General features: G+C 36.9%; 2 protein-coding genes across 4 annotated transcripts in view; one reads left to right on the plus strand and one right to left on the minus strand.

Annotated features, from left to right (window-relative positions):
* Window positions 1-169: 169 nt before the first annotated feature.
* ASB14 (ankyrin repeat and SOCS box containing 14) lies at window positions 170-18529 on the plus strand. The gene is made up of 9 exons (XM_032648583.1): window positions 170-291; window positions 3131-3175; window positions 3636-3769; window positions 3867-4025; window positions 6266-6511; window positions 10187-10358; window positions 10827-11373; window positions 13047-13200; window positions 13937-18529. The coding sequence occupies exons 1-9, from the start codon at window positions 170-172 to the stop codon at window positions 14113-14115; spliced, it is 1758 nt and encodes a 585-aa protein (XP_032504474.1). The 3' UTR covers window positions 14116-18529.
* The window catches only part of APPL1 (adaptor protein, phosphotyrosine interacting with PH domain and leucine zipper 1), a 31763-nt gene continuing 27507 nt past the window's right edge, over window positions 15846-20101 (minus strand). For 2 of the 3 annotated variants that reach the window (XM_032648582.1, XM_032648581.1), the window contains one exon: window positions 15846-19489. In XM_032648582.1, coding sequence (XP_032504473.1) covers window positions 19343-19489 — 147 coding nt within the window. In that variant the 3' untranslated portion in view covers window positions 15846-19342. The remainder of the gene's footprint in view (window positions 19490-20101) is intronic. The other variant, XM_032648580.1, reaches the window with a different exon arrangement.

Raw genomic sequence — 20101 nt, forward strand, 5'->3', positions numbered from 1 at the left:
TTTAATGAATATTTTGTGTTCTAAATTTTGCACTTTTTCATTTATCAATCCTATTAATTTTTTAGTTTTCTGAATTTCATTTATAATTTTAATCAGTTGATAATCTTTCACAACTGGAAAAATATTTTTAATTCATTTTGACTTTAAAGTAAATCTGTCTGCATTTCACATGGATAATTACACCAGTGATGAAGACATAGACAATGAGTTTGACACCCAGCTCATCATTCAACAGAGTTTACAGGATATTCACAAGCCGGAAACTACACAGCAGTCACCTGAAGATGAGAGGTAATGGTATCTCATTGGCAACATAGTATAAGTATTCAACAGTTGAGCCTTGTCATAAGCACCGATGCTAGTGTTGTGACAAAAACAGAAGAGAGGGTCAGAATCCAAGGAGCTGAATATCTATGAGACTTGATGTGTGACCAGACAGGAGAAATTTGGAAATAATTCAGAATTTAATCAGGCAGTAAAGAAAATAATAGCCAGGACATGGAAGCAACCTAAATGTCCATCAACAGAGGAGTGGATAAAGAAGATGTGGCACATATATACAATGGAATATTACTCAGCCATAAAAAGGAATGAAATTGGGTCATTTGTAGAGACATGGATGGACCTAGAGACTGTCACACAGAGTGAAGTAAGTCAGAAAGAGAAAAACAAGTATCGTATGTTAACGCACATATGTGGAATCTAGAAAAATGGTATCAGTGACCTTATGTGCAAAGCAGAAATACAGACATAGACATAGAGAACAAATGTATGGATACCAAAGGGGAAGGGGGTGGGGAAGGAGGAATTGGAAGACTGGGATTGACACATTGATATTATTGATACTATGTATAAAATAGACAACTGATAGGAACATACTTTATAGCACAGGGAACTCTACCTAATGCACTGTGGTAACCTAAATGGGAAGGAAGTCCAAAAGGGAGGGGATATCTGTATGTATATGGCTGATTCATTTTGTAGTGCAGTGGAGGCTAACACAACATTGTAAAGCAACCATACTCCAATAAAAATTAATTTAAAAAAAGAAAGAAAATAGTTGGAGGAGGTTAATAGCAAATATGGGTGAGGAGAGGCAGATGAGAAATCAGAAAGAAGAAATACATGAGGATATGTAAGACTAGAGAACACTAATGCATCTTGTCTTTGGGGAGCTAAGGAAATGCATAAATCCAACCAAGACACAGAAACCTTAGTAGGGTAAAGTCTTTAACCTACTCAAATCAAAAGAAGTAATTATGTAAACTTAGACCCAGAAGAGACTAACCCCTTCTGAAGGGTGTGAACTCAGAGTTCTGGTATGACAACACTAGAAAAGGACCCCATGGATCCCTCAGTGGAGTAAGAGAATTGCCCTGGATATGGGCTGTCTGCGGCCAAGCACAGCTAGTCAAATGCTCTCTGGGTGATCAGCAACTTCAAGCCCCTGAGTAGTTACAATTATTTTTCAGGGGTATTAAACCCATTTGCTTGGGGTGGTGACCTCTATTTGCCTGATGGAGGTAAAATGGGATAAATGTGTTTTAACCCCAAGAGATTTTGTAATTAAATACAGAGATGTTGGAGTATATCAAACCTACAGTATTTTTTTTTTAAGTAACATACTCATGGAGTGATCACTGTGTGCCACACTATTCTGAGCATTTCATAAATATGTATTAACTCATTTAAATTCTAATTCTCATTACCTCTCTATGTGGTAGGTACTATTATTTTCCCCATTTAGAGATGAGGCGACTGAGGCATAGCATAGAGAAATTAAATGACTTACCCAAGGTCACAGAGCTAGTAAGTAATGAGCCAGGCAGCCTGGCTTCAGAGTCTGCATTCTTTACTACACTATTCCTACACTTTTATGTTAAATTTAGGAATAATCTTTAAATAGTTAAAAGTTTTGTAAATAAATTGGATTTCATTGGGTTACCTGTTGTATTAACCTTGTGATTAAACCTTGTGATTAACTTTGAAGTCATGATTTTAGGTTGAAAGGCATAAGAGATTTTGATTAAGAGTACTGAAATGTTTCAAAGAAATTAAAATTGACTACAGTTATAAATTTCAGTCATTAGACTTGCAAGAATTGTATGATACTTAGCAAGGCTTGCTGATTTGATCAGGCACTTGAAGGAATTAGGAAAATAGAATATACTTGAGACAGGAGCAGTAAAGCCCCCCCTCACCAAAAGATGTCCCAAGTCCTAATCCCCAGAACCTGTGGATATGTAACCTTACATGCCAATGGAGAATTAAGGCTGCAGATTGAATTAAGGTTGCTAATCAGTTGACTTTAAGATAGGGAGATTGACTAAATTTTATGTAGGACAGATTGGCTAAGGGAATTTATTTTTTTCAAGCTGGGTTCATTGAATAATCAAAGAAAAAGGGAAGGTGACAATCCTTATTTACTAGAGTTTAAAATAATATAAGTTGAGCTTTAAAACTTTAAATATTTTAATAAAAATATTACTTTAAAGAACTGCTAATTGTTTTTGAATACAGATTCTGATCATGAATATTTTTTAAAACTTACACCATGATTATTTACTATTTTTTTAAATAATAATTTTTGCTAGAATCATTGACATTATAGAGTGGCCATTTAAATTTTACCATGTGACAGTGTGACATTTCAGTCCTAGGCATGTTTGATTCAGTTCAGCAGACACTGATTGAAGGCTAACTGTAATCCAGGCTCTCAAAGTTCTTGCCCTAAAGAAGCTGATGAGGGAAGACACATGGGAGGGGAGTTTCCCTGGAATACATTAAGGGCCATACTACGTTTTCTTTTTCCTTTTTTTTTTTTTCTGAATATATATACATATATCTTTTATTTATTTATTTTTTGAAACATCTTTATTGGAGTATAATTGCTTTACAATGGTGTGTTAGTTTCTGCTTTATAACAAAGTGAATCAGCTATACATATACATATATCTCCTATCTCCTCCCTCTTGCGTTTTGAAGTATTTCTATTATGCCTCAGTCATTTGCCTCATGTGAGTTCATTCCTGGTTAACTACTATTGCCTTTACCCCTTCCTTTTGTTTTATCAAATGCCTTAGTTTTTTCCTCAGTTTTGGAATTACATTCATATGTTTTTTCTCTGCAGCTTTTTGATTGCAGACTGTAAGAGGATAGTTGAAACAATAGAGACAGTTAAGTACTCTTCCTATTCTATCCCCTTCAACTTATGGTAAGATGTAATGGTGACAACTGGTAGCATTTCCCCTCTAAGTTCAGGAAGCCTAGAAGCAGGATCTCCCAAGTGCCGAACACTATGGGGTCAACAGCTAATTGTCAAGAGTCTGATGGGGCCTTCCCTGGGAGAAACTACTTCAGCAAAACTTAGCAAACAGCTCCTGGGCTCCTCGGTGGACAGAGCTGTTTTCTGTGTGTAACAAGATGACGGGTATTCACAGGTCCAGGTGGTATGGAATGCTAGATGAAAGGCCTTACTGCTTGTTTGTCCTATGCCATTTAAATTTGTCTTTCATTAAAGGTAGTGCTAAAATATTGTTGTCTCATGCACTAACCTTGATGATGGAATTCAGAAGCAGTATGGGCTGCCTTGTATATGTGCCAAATGTGAATATGTTCTCATTTGACTTGTTAATAGGTAAGGAAGATGTATTGTCAGGGTTGACCAAGTACCGTTCTGCTTTTGATGAAGCAGATGAGATAGGCTGGCTTCCTCTCCATAAGGCTGCAGTGCAATTAAATAAGAACATTTTGGAAATAACCCTGAATGGTAAACTCCCTTTATAACTCTTATTGATGCTTCTGAGAAATAAATTTAAAATTTATTTCTGTATCTTAATCTGTGTGGTCTAATGGATTTATTTCAGCTTCAAAACCCAGTGTGTGGGAGCAAACCACCAACAATGGTGAAACACCACTTTTTTTGGCTGTCAGCAATTGCCTCTTAGAAAATGTCTGTTTTCTTCTTCTCAATGGCTGCAATCCAAATGCCAAGAATGTCGAAGGCAATTCTCCTCTTCTTACAGGTAAATTAACACGTTAGCTCTGGAGAACAGTCTGTGGCTCTGAGTGTCCTCCAGGCCCACGGGTTTCAAAGGCAGTTTCTTGTGCATAGTTGTAGCACTGTCACTCTGGTGCCAAATAACCACACATGGGTACCTGACCCTCAAAAAGCTTTATATAGGCTGGCCTGTGAGGTGGCCTGAGGGAAAGTCTCTGCCCAATTATGAGCTGATCATTTTTACATGGTACCTCAGTTGAACAAGTTAATTCTGGTATAAGAAATATAGGAGAGGAGCAGAGTAGGAAGAAGCAGCCAATGGTTGGGTAAAGATGGCAGATTAAATATGAATGAGTATTTCTGCTGCCTCCTGAGTCTTCGGGAGGATTACAGTTCATCAGGTGTTTTAAAGGGTTAAGATACAAAGAATGGGAAGAATGGAAGAGGAGACAACAATAACATGATTTTTAAAAATCAGAAGAGCGGATGGATGAGTAGTAAGTGTCAAGAAAGCCAAATCTTAACTTGGAGTGGGGAAAGCCAAAAACCAGCACAGTTATATCAAAAGGCCTGGAAATTGTTGGCTATAGTTACCTCATGGAGCAGGGATGAAGGATGGGCAGCTAAAATAGAAAAATTGGTTGGAAACTATTAAGAAACAAGTAGTCAGGTATCTAGATCACTTCTCTCAATCCACCCTGCTGGGTCAGACCCTTCCCCCACCCAGCAGAATTTTGGAAGTTTTTTCTCTGAATAGTGTGAGCAAAGGCTCTCTGGACTGGGGGTTATTTGGCAAGGGCAAGAATACTGGATTGAAAACACTGGAGGAATTAAGCACATAGGCTGAGATCTGCCAGTTCTTCACCAAATTCTAGAAAGCCGGCAGCTAGAACTTCTCCCTCCAAGAGGAGGCTTCTTTGGAGAATCTGATCAGCTCAAAGAGAAAGAACTAAAAATACTAAAACTGGAGGTTGCCCAACAAATAGCCCAGGCATATTAACCTACAGTTAAGACCACAGTCAATGTTTAGAATTTCCAGGCAGATTTTTAGTCCCCAGCTCTTAATCATGAGCAGACATCCAAGGACTATCTGAGGAAAGTCTTCAACAAACAAAGATAAACAACTTGGAAGAAACAGATTATTTAGGGGAAAATAAAAGGTAGGGGGAAATTATCATTAATTTCCTCAGAGAAATCAATGAAAATTAATGAACTAGCAGGACACTACTAAAAAAAAATGAAGAACAAAACAGAAAACACTCTTGAAAATTAAAAATATGACGGCAGAAATTTAAAAAAACTCAAATGCGAGGAGATAAAAGTTAGGAAAGCTTCCAGAGGAAGAAGATAAGAAATGAAAAATCAGTAAGAAGAATAACTAAGAGAACTAGGATGATAACTGAAGAGGAGCAACCTGTGAGTAACAGGAATGGTAGAAAGAGAACAGACAAAATAGAGGCAATATACCGTCAATGAGACAAGTCTAGAAAATTATTTCCTAAAACAAAGGACATGTTTCATCTTTCCAGAATGAAGGAGCACACAAAGTGCCAGCTCAATGAATTACAAAAGACCCAACACTCTTGGCGCTCTATATTCCTAGTCTTAGTGCAGTTATAGCCCTTGATATGGCTATAATTATATAATTACATTATAAATGGTTGTGAGCAGAATTCATACTGATTCAGTGTCTAACACCTAGCAAGATTCCCCAAACACAGCTGGTGCCAACAATTAGCAAATGGATAGGGAGATGGATAAATTAAGGTGCTCTAGAATCTTGAAAGACTAAAGATTATCATCCAATGCAAATTAACAGCAGAAATGCAGAAATGCCAATTAGAGAATATTGGTTAACAAAATGTGAGGTTAACAATAATTTCCTAATTATTGCTGTTTTTGTTTTTCCTCATGTAAAGCAGCTACAAACATTTCTAGGACTGTACTAGGTACTTAAGTTCCCATTTTCTTGAGAACATAAAGATGATAAATGAAAACTTTGTTTTTCAGCTACATAAGCAGCCAACAGACAATGAACAATTGGTCATGGTTTACAGAAAAGCAAATAGCCTATTGATGTAAAACACTATTAATATTATTTGATATATGCCTCATTTTACAATCCGTTTCCTAAACACCAAATGCTGGTACATGGGGAATAGGTAGGAAGAACTCCTTAAGAAGCCTGAGGGAAACTAGCTGATCTGATACTCTGGCCTTAATTTCCGGTTGAACATGATGCCTCCCTCACTTCTAATCTCTCAGCTGTTCTACAGGACTCCTACAATATGGCCGCCTTGCTGATCAGCCATGGAGCAGATGTCAATCTGCGGTGTGCCAACGAGAAGACAGCTCTCCACGAAGCAGCCAGGCTGGGCAGACGGGACATAGTGAAGCTCCTGCTGGTTTCTGGGGCCCACCCTGACCCAAAGAGCTCCTACGGATTCACTCCTCTTGCTCTTGCTGCCCAAAGTGGACACACTAAAATCATGGAACTATTACTGCAGAAAGGCAAGATTTTCCTATACAGTCAGCACACTACTAAAGGATAACATGACCTAAGCATTCTCCTCTTTCTGGAGAGCTTCAGTGTAATAGAAGTTAACATTTTATTTAAGCCTAACTTAATATTTTATTGAAGTGTGTGTTAATATTAGCTATTGAAAGAGCCTAAAATAGGGGTTGAATATTTCTTATTTGCTGTGAAGCAGTTTCCCTAAAATTACTAGGATGCAGGTTACTCTTTTATTTAATGTACCCTGACCATGTTAAGAGGATGGTTGTTTTTTGTTTAATTTTTTGTGTGGTGGTGTTCTTTTCTAGATTCGTAGAATGAAACACTCCACAACATCCCCTTCACGTGTCTCTGCTTAAGCTAAGTTATGAGGCAGTCCAACCTGTTACCAGATGAATTAAGTTGTTAGGAAATTCTTCCTGATTTCTTCTCTTTGGGTCCCACTTCTCCCCTCTATTAATAAACAAAACTCTGAGAGAAGGGGAAGGCAATTTATATGTATTGAGTACTCTCTAAGCACCAGGTATTAAGCTACTTATTTTATCTCAAATAATCTTCTACAAACCCTGTAAGGTAGGCATTATCCTCATTTTACCCTTGAGGAAAGTGAGGGTCAGGGATGGTACCAGTTGTAGAACTTCCCTTCAAACACACCCTCCCCTGCCACCCGTGCTATAGCTGTGGCCATCTTAGATCCTGGTTTAACTGGCAGAGATCCTAGCTCAGAGAACTGTCTTTGAGGAGACCCTCATTGATGACACTGTTAGAAGAGCAGTGTAATATCTAAAGCTTTTTTTCGAAGAAGCAAATCTTTACCAAGATTTAATAAAGTCCCAATATTAGAATTATCTTCTTTATTCTCCTCCCCATTTGTATCCAGAAGTCTTATTTCTTTCTCTAACAATAGACGGTCCTGGTGTCCAATTTTCTAGACTGCAGGGACTCCTACATTTAAGAACAACTTTCTGCTTTTTAGACTTACCTAAATCTTTCCTATCATATAGGGGAGGCTAGTTCCCAATCAATGGCCATAAGACCTTTTAAGTAAGATGTTTTAAATGAGTGATACCAGAGATGTCTAAAGTTATTAGCTGGAATAGCAAAGTAAACACTGGATCCTTCATCTACACAAAAAGAGCAACCTTTTGTGTAGATCATTGATTAAAATATAAAGAAACAGGAGAGGGCTTCCCTGGTGGCGCAGTGGTTGAGAGTCCACCTGCCGATGCAGGGGACACGGCTTCGTGCCCCGGTCCAGGAAGATCCCACATGCCGCGGAGTGTCTGGGCCCGTGAGCCATGGCCGCTGAGCCTGCGCGTCCGGAGCCTGTGCTCCGCAATGGGAGAGGCCACAACAGTGAGAGGCCCACGTACCACACACAAAAAAAAGAGAGGCGACAGATTTTAAATCCTTAACCTTTCAAAGAAACCAGTATCGGTTGACCTCAGTGAGGTCAGTGAGGGAGCATTTCCCTTAGGTAAGCCCCTTATACAGTCATTTGCACATAGCTACTAAATAGAAGAGCCAAGCTTTGAACCCACATCTGTCTCATTCCAAATCACATTACTTTATTACCTTGCACTGCTAGAGTGGCAACATGGCATCATAGAAATAGCACCTGGGTCTGGCCCACCTGTATATGAATCCCGACTACCTTTCTTACTAGTTGTGCATCTCTGGTGAAGTAATTTAATCTCAATGAAACTCAGTTTCTTCATCTTAAAATGAAGATATTAGCATCTACTTCCTAGGGTTGTTGTGAAGTTTAGAAATTATTACATACATAAAGAAACCAGGGCTTCCCTGGTGGCGCAGTGGTTGAGAGTCCGCCTGCCGATGCAGGGGACACGGGTTCGTGCCCCGGTCCGAGAAGATCCCACATGCCGCGGAGCGGCTGGGCCCGTGAGCCATGGCCGCTGAGCCTGCGCGTCCGGAGCCTGTGCTCCGCGACGGGAGGGGCCACAACAGTGAGAGGCCTGCGTGCTGCAAAAAAAAAAAAAAAAAGAAACCAGCACATAGTGAGTACTCATTACATGGGGGCTTATTAGACATTTCTTAATGCATTCTAGGAATGGGGTTCTGGGGGAGCCACTATATTCTTTTTTTTTTAATTTTCAAAATATTTTAATCCATTTACAAATTTTTCAATTAGACAAAAATATGCAGGAAGGGGTTATCTAATTGAGCGATGATAATCAGGACATATATATTATATGTATTAGCAAAAAATGTGAGTAACAGTAAAAGAAAAAACATGGTGCATATAATAGATTTCTCATAGTTCTACGTAGAACTTTCACTAAGAGAACACCCACCTAAAATGGATTATTCCTCATCAAATGCTACAGTGAGAATTCTTCTGTAGGAAGCATTTTATGGATTCCTTCCAGAACATAGAGAAGATAATCTGTCTTCTAGGAATTCATTTTCAAGATGGATTATTCAATGAATGGCATCATTTGGGTACCCCATTCTGCACTTGTTAAGGAGGGGACATAATTTTCCAAAGACTGAAGTCACTTTCATCTCTCCTCCTACGGTACAACTCCACTTAAGTCTGGAGTTTTGCATCTAAAACTATATGAGCTTTTAAGACTGAGATCTGATTCATCATAATCTTTTCCATGAAGAAAGATCTTTCAATTTCCTCCAAGTTGAAACAGCAGTAGAGTGCCATTCCATGTAAAGCACAATGACACCATATAAATTAGGAATAATATATTGAAATAGAATTTGTATGTGGATGATATTGCCAAAATAAAGAACAGAGAAGAACAAATGACTGTGATGAGCCAACATACACCTTAAATGGGCTTTGGCTTACTGCTTACACATGCAAGACAGTCAATAAATTATTAGAGTCCTTATATTCTGAAGATTATGGAGTCCACACTAAAGTCACTATATCTTTTTTATATGAGTTGTGAAGGTGCCCAGAGTGTCCTCCTTTTCTTTTGTCCATTCGAATGCTACTCTTTCTTCAAAGCCTTTACTGAGAGGCCTTCCACAACTGACCCCAAATTCCTCCCTCCTTCCTTCACCTCCCAGCCCTGCTCACAACCCCAGCCCTGAGATCTTCAAGAAGACAGCCTGTATCTGTACTCTTATTATCCACACCACTCACACAGCACTTAGCTTACAGGGTACTACAATATACCCTTTTAACTATCAGCAGTCCCTATCTTCAACTAAAAACAGCTAGTGTCTCTTAGTATGAACAGTCTCCTAGGAACAAGTTAAAACAGAACAAATACGCTTTTCCACCGTAAGATCTTCATTAGATGTCATGGTGACATAGTTCAACAGGATTGTTAGACCATCTTATAGTGTGTTATGAGGTAAGCGAGCTTTTGTATGCTGGTCTGGAAATAAAACCATCTTCTATAAAATTACTTCTCCTGGGATTTTTAAGTTAGAAACAAATAACTTACAAAATTACTCTGAAAGCCAACCTACTTATAACTTAGAGACTGCTTACACCATTTTCTCTCCCCAACTAGTTTGTAAACTGTCTGAGACAGGAGGTACATACTTTAGGTCTTTGATTCTTAGTGTTTTGCTAAAGTAGCTGCTCAATAATTGCTTTTTGGTAGTGGTGGTACACTTTTAAGAATACTTAAGCAATACGGTGGAAAAGACTCTTTGCATAACATCACTCTTTCTCCTTCTAGGAGCTAATGCTCTTGGTCAGGCCTCTGATTCTTCTTCCATCTTACTTGAAGCAGCTAGTGGAGGAAATCCAGACTCTGTGACTCTCTTGCTAGAGTATGGAGCTGATGCCAACATCCCTAAGAATTCAGGCCACCTGCCCATTCATGTGGCAGCTGACAGAGGCCACTTGTTGTAAGTTCAACTACATTATTGCAAATAATAGAAATAGTAATAGCCATGGGGTTTTGGAGGGGGGGCAGCTTCTGGGAATTTTATATTCTTCACCTCTGATCCTACAACTCCAACACCCCTTTTAAAGGTGAGAAACTCTTGACCAGCTAGAAAGTGGTAAATTCAGACATCCTCTGTAGACCCTGAAGAGACATAAAACTATTTTATTTTCAGGTCATTTGGCAATATGGGGAGCCTCAGGTTTCACTGACTGGGGTAATTCTGAGTTTTATATCTACACCTTAGTTTCATTTAACTTTACGTGGTATCTGAGTTTTTGGATGCAGGCCCATGCTTTTTTTTGGTTGGGGTGTCTAAAAACCAACTGATGCTAATACCATCCAGTGCTAGTATAAAGCAATCATATACAGGTCAATGCAGCATCTTAACAAAAACTATTTTTTAATGCACTTTGAAATTCTTTCTCAGAGCTCTGAAGATTTTGGTTCCAGTCACAGATTTTGCTGCCATTAAGCGGAGTGGCATCAGTCCAGTTCACTGTGCAGCAGCAGGAGCACACCCCAAATGCCTGGAACTTCTCATCCAGGCTGGATTTGATGTAAATTTCATGCTAGATCAGAGAATTCGCAAACACTATGATGACCACAGGAAGTCAGCTTTGTATTTTGCTGTATCAAATGGTGACCTCTCTTCAGTTAAGCTGCTTCTGAGCGCTGGAGCTCTGCCTAATCAAGACCCAGTTAACTGCCTCCAGGTAGCCCTAAGGATGGGCAACTATGAGCTGATAAGCCTGCTGCTACGGCATGGGGCCAACGTTAATTACTTCTGCAAAGTCAACCCTTTACATTTCCCATCAGCACTTCAATACACACTGAAAGATGAAGTCATGCTCAGGATGCTGTTGAATTATGGGTATGACACAGAGCGATGCTTTGACTGTCCTCATGGAGACAAAGTTCATCCTTTCTATACTTTTGTTGAAGGCTGGACATCTACAGTTATCAAAGATACTATGGTAAGTGCACAGTATCGGCTGTGTCACCCTATGTAGTCACTATCCGTGTCCCTGAACTACAGCAAAAGATAAAACTCCATCCCCTCCAGAAGCTCATGGAGGGAAAGATTTTAATATGATAAATATATGATAAAATAAACATGATAGTAGAAAGATGTAAAAGGTATAGAAACAGAGGAAAAAGTGATTTAACTCCAGTTAGGGAGTTTCACAAATGAAGCAACATCTGAACAAGGCTGTGAAAAATAAATGCAGCCTTATATACCAGTTATGTTTTTTCTTTGAAGAAGTGAGTTATCTAGCTAAAATGTTTCTGGGTTCCTGATACTTGTACCCCTAGGTTTTTGGCTCTAACATTTGATTAATGGATTTCTTTGGTCACATTTTGATGAAAAAAGGATCACAATAAATATAGTTGACCACTCTCTTCTTGAGACATTTTTCTCTTAGCTGTCATCACACCACAGTCTCCTATTTTCCCCCTACTTAATTGGTCACTTCTATTTTCCCCAACTTGAGCTGTTCCCCTGATTTTTCAAATAGCTGCCACCCTTCAGGTCTCATTTCAAGTGTTACCTCCTCAAAGAGGCCCTTCCTTATGCATCTTACCTAAGGTAGTTCTGTTCCCTAATCATTCTCTTTAATGCTTTTCATTTCTTTTACTTATCGGTTTCTGAAATTCTTAATATTTTACTGATTAATGTATCTCCCCCACAAATACATGAATGTAAGCTCTTGTTCACCACTTTCCTCAGCTTACAGATCTGTGCTTAGCACACAATAGATGCACTATAGATACTTGAATTCATATTATTAAAATCTGAAAATATAAATAAAATGGAGAAAGAACTTTGAGTCAATTCTGAAAAGGAAAATATTTTTATATTGTATATTACTTTTAGGTTATGATTAATGTAGGACTTGGTATTTAAGCAATATGTCATCTTGTATTATTTCCTGACTTTTCATATAGTATTATTTGCCTTCTTACATGGGCATCTTGTGTAAGGACATATATTTATCATATTAAGGCAGATAGTTTCTGCCTTACTTAAAGGCAGAAACTATCATACGTTTCAAGTATGAGAGTGGGAATAGGTTATGAATGATAGAAAACCCCAAATAAGAGAGGCTCTAATAACATGGCTTACTTCCCTCTCCTATAAATAAAGGCGAGAGTAAATAGACTTCTAATTGGACAGTTCCATGATTCACAGGAGAAACTCACATCCACAGTCCAACCAGCAGGAAGGCAGGCAGGAGGAAGCAGCACACACCTTGCTCTTCCTTTAACAGCATTCTGGAAGTTGCTCACACTTCCATTGACATCTCATTGGCTAGAACTTAGTCAGATGGCCACATCTAGATGCAAGTGAAGCTGGAAAGGTAATCTTTATTCCACACAGCCATGCAGGCAACCAAAGGGGATAAAAGCTATTAGGTAACAGTCTGTTTTAAACCTTTGTATCTTATAAAGTTTGGAAGACTTGGTAGTAAATATTTTTCCAAATGTTAGAGCTAAGAAATATTTTCTTGTTCAACACCTTAGTTTATAAATGAGGAACTTCAAACCTTGGTTCTTGACTCCGAGTTTAGTGTTCTTTTGATTACTGTGTTAAACCACAGATACTTAGTTTTCCATTTACTTTCATAGTTCTGATTTTCTTCCTCAGTTCTGCGAAGTAATAACTTTGTCATGGCTGCAACATCTCTCTGGAAAGGTTGTTCGAGTGATGCTTGATTATGTTGATCAAGTTAGGATCTGTTCAAAGTTGAAAGCTGTGCTCCAAAAACAGAGGCTCTGGTCAGAAATCCATTTTATCTTGAGTGAGTATCTTTCTTTCTTGACGATTCTTACCAAAAAATACTAACTGAGCTCTTATTTCTTTTGTAGAACATTGTTCTCTTCAGTTAAAAGCTTGACCTAAAGAAACCAAGAAAAATACTATTCCTATCTAAAAAATGTTACCATTTATAACTGCACTTAATTTGTACTTACTACCATTTCCCAATAGATAAAATCTGTTAGGTAATTATTTATTATATAGGTAGATAATACTTTTCTTCTGGTCCTATGGTACACCATAGACACAGGAATTAAAAACTATGAAATGGCACTAAAAACAGGGATGAGAAAATGCTAAGATCTAAGGCTACAGAGGATATTAAATGACCCTTCAAATCAAATTCTTTCACAGTAGCACATAAGTCAAATTAAGAAGAATTTCTTTCATATAATTTCCCCACAGGTAGTGATCTTTAGTTTTTAGCCTGACCCCAAGGGGCAGAACAGGGGGTTAATACACACAGATGTAGGAGCTTTAGGTCTCACAGGCCAGACCCACAACTGATGCCAGTCTTTGGACTCTTAACATGACATGGCTCTGAAACCACAGCTACGAGATCTGCAGTGAGAAGTGGAAAGCTATTTCCCAATTACCTTTTCCATTTAGTCACAGCAAATGAAAATCTTGGTGGCTTAAGTATAAAATACATTTGCTAAAGATCACTAAAAAATGAAGCAATTCTTTCTTTTGGATAATGTGCCTGTTTTTCATTTTAGCAAACCCTCGCTCCCTGAAACATTTGTGCCGCCTCAAGATCCGGAAGTGTATGGGACGTTTACATTTGCGCTGCCCCATCTTCATGTCATTTCTTCCGTTACCCAATCGTCTAAAGGCATATGTCCTTTACAAAGAATATGACCTTTATGAACAAGGAATTTTCACAGGAACCTGGTAATCAAACTATTCTGGATGAAAAGGTATATAATTCCGCAGATGTCTTTCTTAAAATGTGACTTGTTACATTGATTCATATTGCTCACTTTACCTAGCAACTAAAATCTCAATGCAGTCTACATTCTTTAAAAAGTCACTCTGAACATAGCCTCTCAACAGATGGCTGGCATTCTGAAAGGCAGTTTTGTAAAAATAAAATCCAAACAGTAAAAATTTCAATTAACTAAGATACATCAGTTCTAATGCTGTATTCATCTTACATTAAATGTATAAATCCACGTTTCTACATGCTCAAAATAATAAATGCTACCTCTGATAATTCAAGATAATTCTGAATTAACAGTAATCCTTCTTACAGAGAAGTACATATATAAAATGTCTTAGTGACTGCAATGAATAAAGTATTGACCCCAGTACATGACCCTAAAATTAGCTGTTCTTGTACAAAAGTCCCAAGGCCAGCTTAGTGTCTGTTTACTTGCAGAGTCCATTACTGAGGTAATTCAGTTAATTGAAAGAGAACCTTCAATTGCGAATTCATCATTAATGGGATACATGCGTTCCTTCTTTCTACAAAACCCTGGCTAAGGGTTGCCATTTATTGGTTAATGTGATCACTACAAGTGTTTTCGAATGGATGATGGCTTATGATTCCTGTACTGAACCTAGTCGACTACTAGACACAGAGGAGGGGCTCACTGATAGAAGCAGTTATAGGTGTTAGTTTAAAATTTTATTTCTATATATTCTATGTTGCATTTAAGTACAGGTTTCTGTATGTGGAAGCGAGGAAAGAAACTAAGAAGACATTCATTCAGCCATACCTGTGTACCATTATATGGCACATCAACAGAGAGAACAGAGAGGCAGGATGATGACCACAGGCCCAGTCAGTTATAGCTTGATGTTTATATGTTTAGTCTTAGCATACTTTTTTTTTAGCATAATATAGTCCTTCTTAAGGAAACTGAAGTTATATGATTTCTTTCTGATGTAGGAATTCATGGCTATACAGACTATTTCAGTAAGCACAGACTTAAAATTACTAATAATACAGTTTTCACATAAAAAATTTGCAAAATTAGCTGGCATGAATAGTTTTTATTTTTTTTAAATCAAATTGTTGTGTCTGTTTATAAATGGGTGCTAGATTATATGTATGTCGATACACAAATATATTTAAGATATACATGCACCTAGATAAATTACATAATTCTGAAGTTAATTTCATCCACTCCCTGGACCTTCTACAAGTGTATACATTTTATAAAATTCAAAACAAATTAAAACAAACTGCCAGTAGAAGAACAGAACTTGGTAAGTGCTACAGGAAACCATAAAGAGCACAGGGGATGAATATGCATTAGTATTAAAACTACAGGCCCAAGCCACTTAAGCTGGTGTACACAATAACCTGACCCTTTAAATTACAGGAATTTCTTTGAATAGGACCCAACATAGCAAGTATACATTGTAACATGTCTAGGGTAATTATTGAAAATTCTCTTAATTTTTCTAAAGGAAAAAAAGTCACTAGATATGAATTAGTATTATTTCCCCATAAGTGACATTTTTTTCCCATTTTAGCTGTTATGGAATTGCAATAGGGTTAGATGTGTAATAACAGTATCATAACAGATTAAGAAAAAGTCCAATTGTTTTATAAGCATCATTTGAAATTACTTGGAGAAGTAAAATTCAGAGTATATATCAAATATTTCATACAAAAAAGACTATAAAAAAATCATGGACTTTATTATACATTAAAAATATCCTAACAGCATATTTCCTGAAGCCTTGTCAGGAATACTTATTTTGACAAAATGAAAAAATAAGTTCTTCACTCCACATGTATACCACCATTACATAAAGTCGAGTTTTTCAAATTTAATTCTAAAGGGAAATGAAGCATAATTTTTAATTGTATATGCATGATTAACAATATCAGTGAAATATGAACCAATTCACTTACATTACAAAATCACCAAATATACAAAGTGGTTTTGCACATTAGTTATAACTTAATCCCCAGTTCTCATATTAACCTAAGTAAATTACACGAGTACAGCCACAAGAGATTAGTTAAAAAGTATAATATAGTTCCAGTTTCAAATTATTATGTATTATTAATTAATACGGAAGAAAAAAATCTCATGAAAGAAAAGTAAGCCGAACTTGATAAAAATAAAGTCAAAGGCTTGCTTGCTACAATCAGTGTGTTTGAATATTTAAAGTACAGTTTGGATGCTAGGAGGCTGTTATCAAAACCAATGTTAATATTTTCATTTTATTAATTTGGGTGGCAGAGGTTTTACAAAACACAGGCTCTTAGGGTCTGTCAGCAGGTATAAGAAGATTCAAATCTTAAATACTTGCAGTTCCTATATATAACTCAAAATTAACTCAGATGCCTTTACCACATATGATTATATGTTATGTAGAATGGTATGCACACCCTACTATCCTTTCCTCAAGCATAAAAGTAACATAAATTTACCACCCCTAGACTGTGGAATCTGAGAATTCTTTTGAAATTAAACACAAAGTAATCATTGTAAACATGGCAAAAACTAGACTGGGGACTGTGTTCAAGGCAACAGTTTTAGTCCCTTGTTAGCAAGTTTTCCCAATTTTACAAGGGGGAAGGAATCATCAGTTTCCTATCTATTGATCTATTCACTACCATAGTTACAAAAGTACTGTTGACATAGGTAGCAAGAGTGCCTAGCAGAATTAAGTAGACTTAATTTCTTTCCTTTTAAAGAATCAGTTTTGTTAATTTCTAAAACCATTAAGTGCAAATTCAAGTCTGAGAAAGATATCCCAAAATCTAATTCAATCACCACCAAAACATCCAAAAGCTTGAAGGGATTTCAAAGGGTAACAAAGACCAGCTTTAACATTACGCAGAAATCCATGGGGAGCCTTCCTTAAACAAAACACAGAATTTATTAAAGTTGATCCTTAAATATCTGCAGTAATGGAATTGTTCATATGGTTCTACGGTAATGGAACAGAAGTTGAATCATCTAAAATTGTTAAACCCACACATAACTTCTATTTGGCACTGGAAAGCACTTTGGTCTGACCTATAGACATGGGTGTATTATTGTGGAAATTCCTATCAAAACATGACGTAAAAGGAACCACAAGTCGGTCCAGCATCCCTAAGTCTGCCAGTACCCCTAACTTTAGCCTACACTTTGACCCAGAGTGCTCACCAAGGGCTGTAGTACACTACCATGCAAAGCACCAGCCTAGTAAAACTGCCTCCTAATGCTGACCACCTTCCCTGCACAGTGGCTGACAAGTTACACCTGAACTAAGTGAGGTGACAACTTTATAGTAAAAGACTTACTGAAACAAAAAGCTTACTAATTCTCAAAAAGGTCTTAAAAGCAGGACCTGCCATGACTAAGCAAATGCTGACCACAGAATAAATTTCAATTTCTACAAAAGGAATGATACACAAACTACTGTGAAAGCATTCCCTTTAGCAAGGACAAAATAAACTTTTTTCAAAAAGTATTCCATAAATTTCTACTTTTTTACTATATGTTTTGGTAACATAAGGCTTCAAAATAATGATTAAGTAATCATTATTCCCATTTGGCACATGGCTAAAAAAAAATCATGATCCTATATATAATTATCTATCCCATTCCTACAGAAAACAATGTATATACAGTGTGAAACACCCACACTATATTGTGAGAACTATATGCCATTTCTAAATCAGAACTAAAAAGAAAAAACTATATGTTAAATAACAAAAGGCTTTTTCCCTTGTAAAATTAGTCTTAGTGGCTAATCTCTTGAAAATTTTAAATGCATGACTGTGTAAAATATTTTATTCAATATATTTAACTTGGCCATATATACTTTTACATGTGAAACACAGGAACATAATTTTATCAGCAATGTTAAAAATCCAAGTTAAAAAAAAAAAAAGTTTTGACACAGAATTAGGCAGTAGAGAAACGTCATTTTAACCTTGGCACCAGGTTAAAATCCTTCCTGGGTTGACTCTCCTATAACAAGCACTCAATTGCTTTTCAGTCTTTCATGGAATTAGACCTTTCACTCTACTTATTTAAAGAGGACAAGTATTTACAATAATTAGTGCAAATTATTCTATTCTCATATATTATTTGCCTTCACGGATATAAAGTGATGATCAGTATTTTATAAAAACATGGAATTATGAAAATACTGTGGGCTATCAGTCTGAAATTTAAAAGATTACATTTTTAAACTAAATTCTGAGAATTTTTAAGCAGGAAACAATTGCTATAGAACTTCTTTCTAAATGTCACTTGATTTTCAATAAAAATTATTTCACACAATGCAGAAAATACAATGTATCCTGTAACAATATCTTTACATGTTAAATCCTAATCTAAAATGTATTTGAACAAAAAAAAAATCCCTTTTAATAAATTCCAAAATCTTATTTTAACCATTACTGCTCTGCAGCAACAATTCAAGTCCCAACCTGAGAACTAAGAATGTGATAATAAAATGCCAAGGGCTGTAGCAATCTTGAACTGAAGACACTTAAGCTTCTTTCCCACTGGCATCAGGTGTAGTACATCAGAGAAATGCGAGCAATCCAAGAAAATGCCCTGAAATCAACAGTACCACCTGCCACAACTTGAAACCTTAAGTCTAAAATCTCTATTCTAATTATTTTGTAAAAGTTCTATTGCACATTTAACATTGTTAAAATATTTGCAAACTTGTAGAATTATCTGTATAAGGATTTTAAACCTATTCAGTCAAAAGCTTCCTCACTGCCAGCAATTGTTCCTAATGAAAGAGAGGGAGCATATCCATGAATACCTGAAGCTGAAGAATAAATGATTTCTTATGGTCACAGCCAATTACAATGCAAGGTAATAAGTTCACAATTTGAAGGAAGAACAGGCTTGAGCAACTGTAATTCCTCAGCAATCTACTTCAGGGATATGAATAGGTTTCTTTTAGACATGTGGAATTTGAAGTTACTGCATAGTATATTATTTCTAAGGGAAAAAAAAATCAATGCAAACCTAAGTTATCAAGGTCAGTCATAGTTTAAAAAATGAAGTTAAAATAAACAAGCAAATATAAATTTTAGTCTCCTTGATAGTTCAGCATTGTTGTTACCTTGTGCCACTTCACCACAGAAATTGTCAACAAATTCAAAGGGGTGGGGGGCGAATATCAACCAAAAAGTAAGGATAAGTTTATGCTTCTGATTCTCTCTTCTTTCCTTCTTCTCCCAAATCACTCTCTTCTGACTGGCTACTGCTAAGGACAACAAACTGCCCCTCACTACTGGCTTGGTTTGGTCTACTGGAAGCAGCTATCAACCGACTTTGTTCTTCTAAGTCCTAGTGGAAAAGACAGAAAAGAAACTTAAAGTTAATTGTTTGCAATCAAATAGGAAACTAAGCAGTTAAATACATACTTGAGAGCCACTTCAACTCTTCTGTCATAAATATGTATGCATAATTCTGGCAACTTACTGAAAAGAAAGACTACACACAACCAATGCAACACCAAAGTAAATTTTGACACTTTTCTAGAAAGCCTATAAAAGCCAACATGTCACTCTTCTCCATTTTTATGGCCAACAACTTACATTCAAGCCATCATTATCTCTCATTATAAACTACAGAAAAGGCTCATAATGAATCACTCCACATCCCCTCCCTTCCCTCTCTCTAATATATATGTATGTATGTGTCTGTGTGTGTGTGTGTGTATACACACACACACACACACACACAACTACCATTGATGAAAGCCATATATATATCTCCTCTCAAAAGACCTACTTTGACAGAGACAACCTTCCAACCTCTTCTGGAATATGTAGTATGTTTGCTAAATAGCAAGTCACACTACATGTCAATATAACTATAATGTAAACATTGTATCAGAAGACAGATGTCAGGAATTCCCTGGCAGTCCGGTAGTTGGGACTCCGAGCTCTCTCAGAC

This window comes from Phocoena sinus, chromosome 11, assembly GCF_008692025.1.
Source record: "Phocoena sinus isolate mPhoSin1 chromosome 11, mPhoSin1.pri, whole genome shotgun sequence".
Classification (NCBI taxonomy): Eukaryota; Metazoa; Chordata; class Mammalia; order Artiodactyla; family Phocoenidae; genus Phocoena; species Phocoena sinus.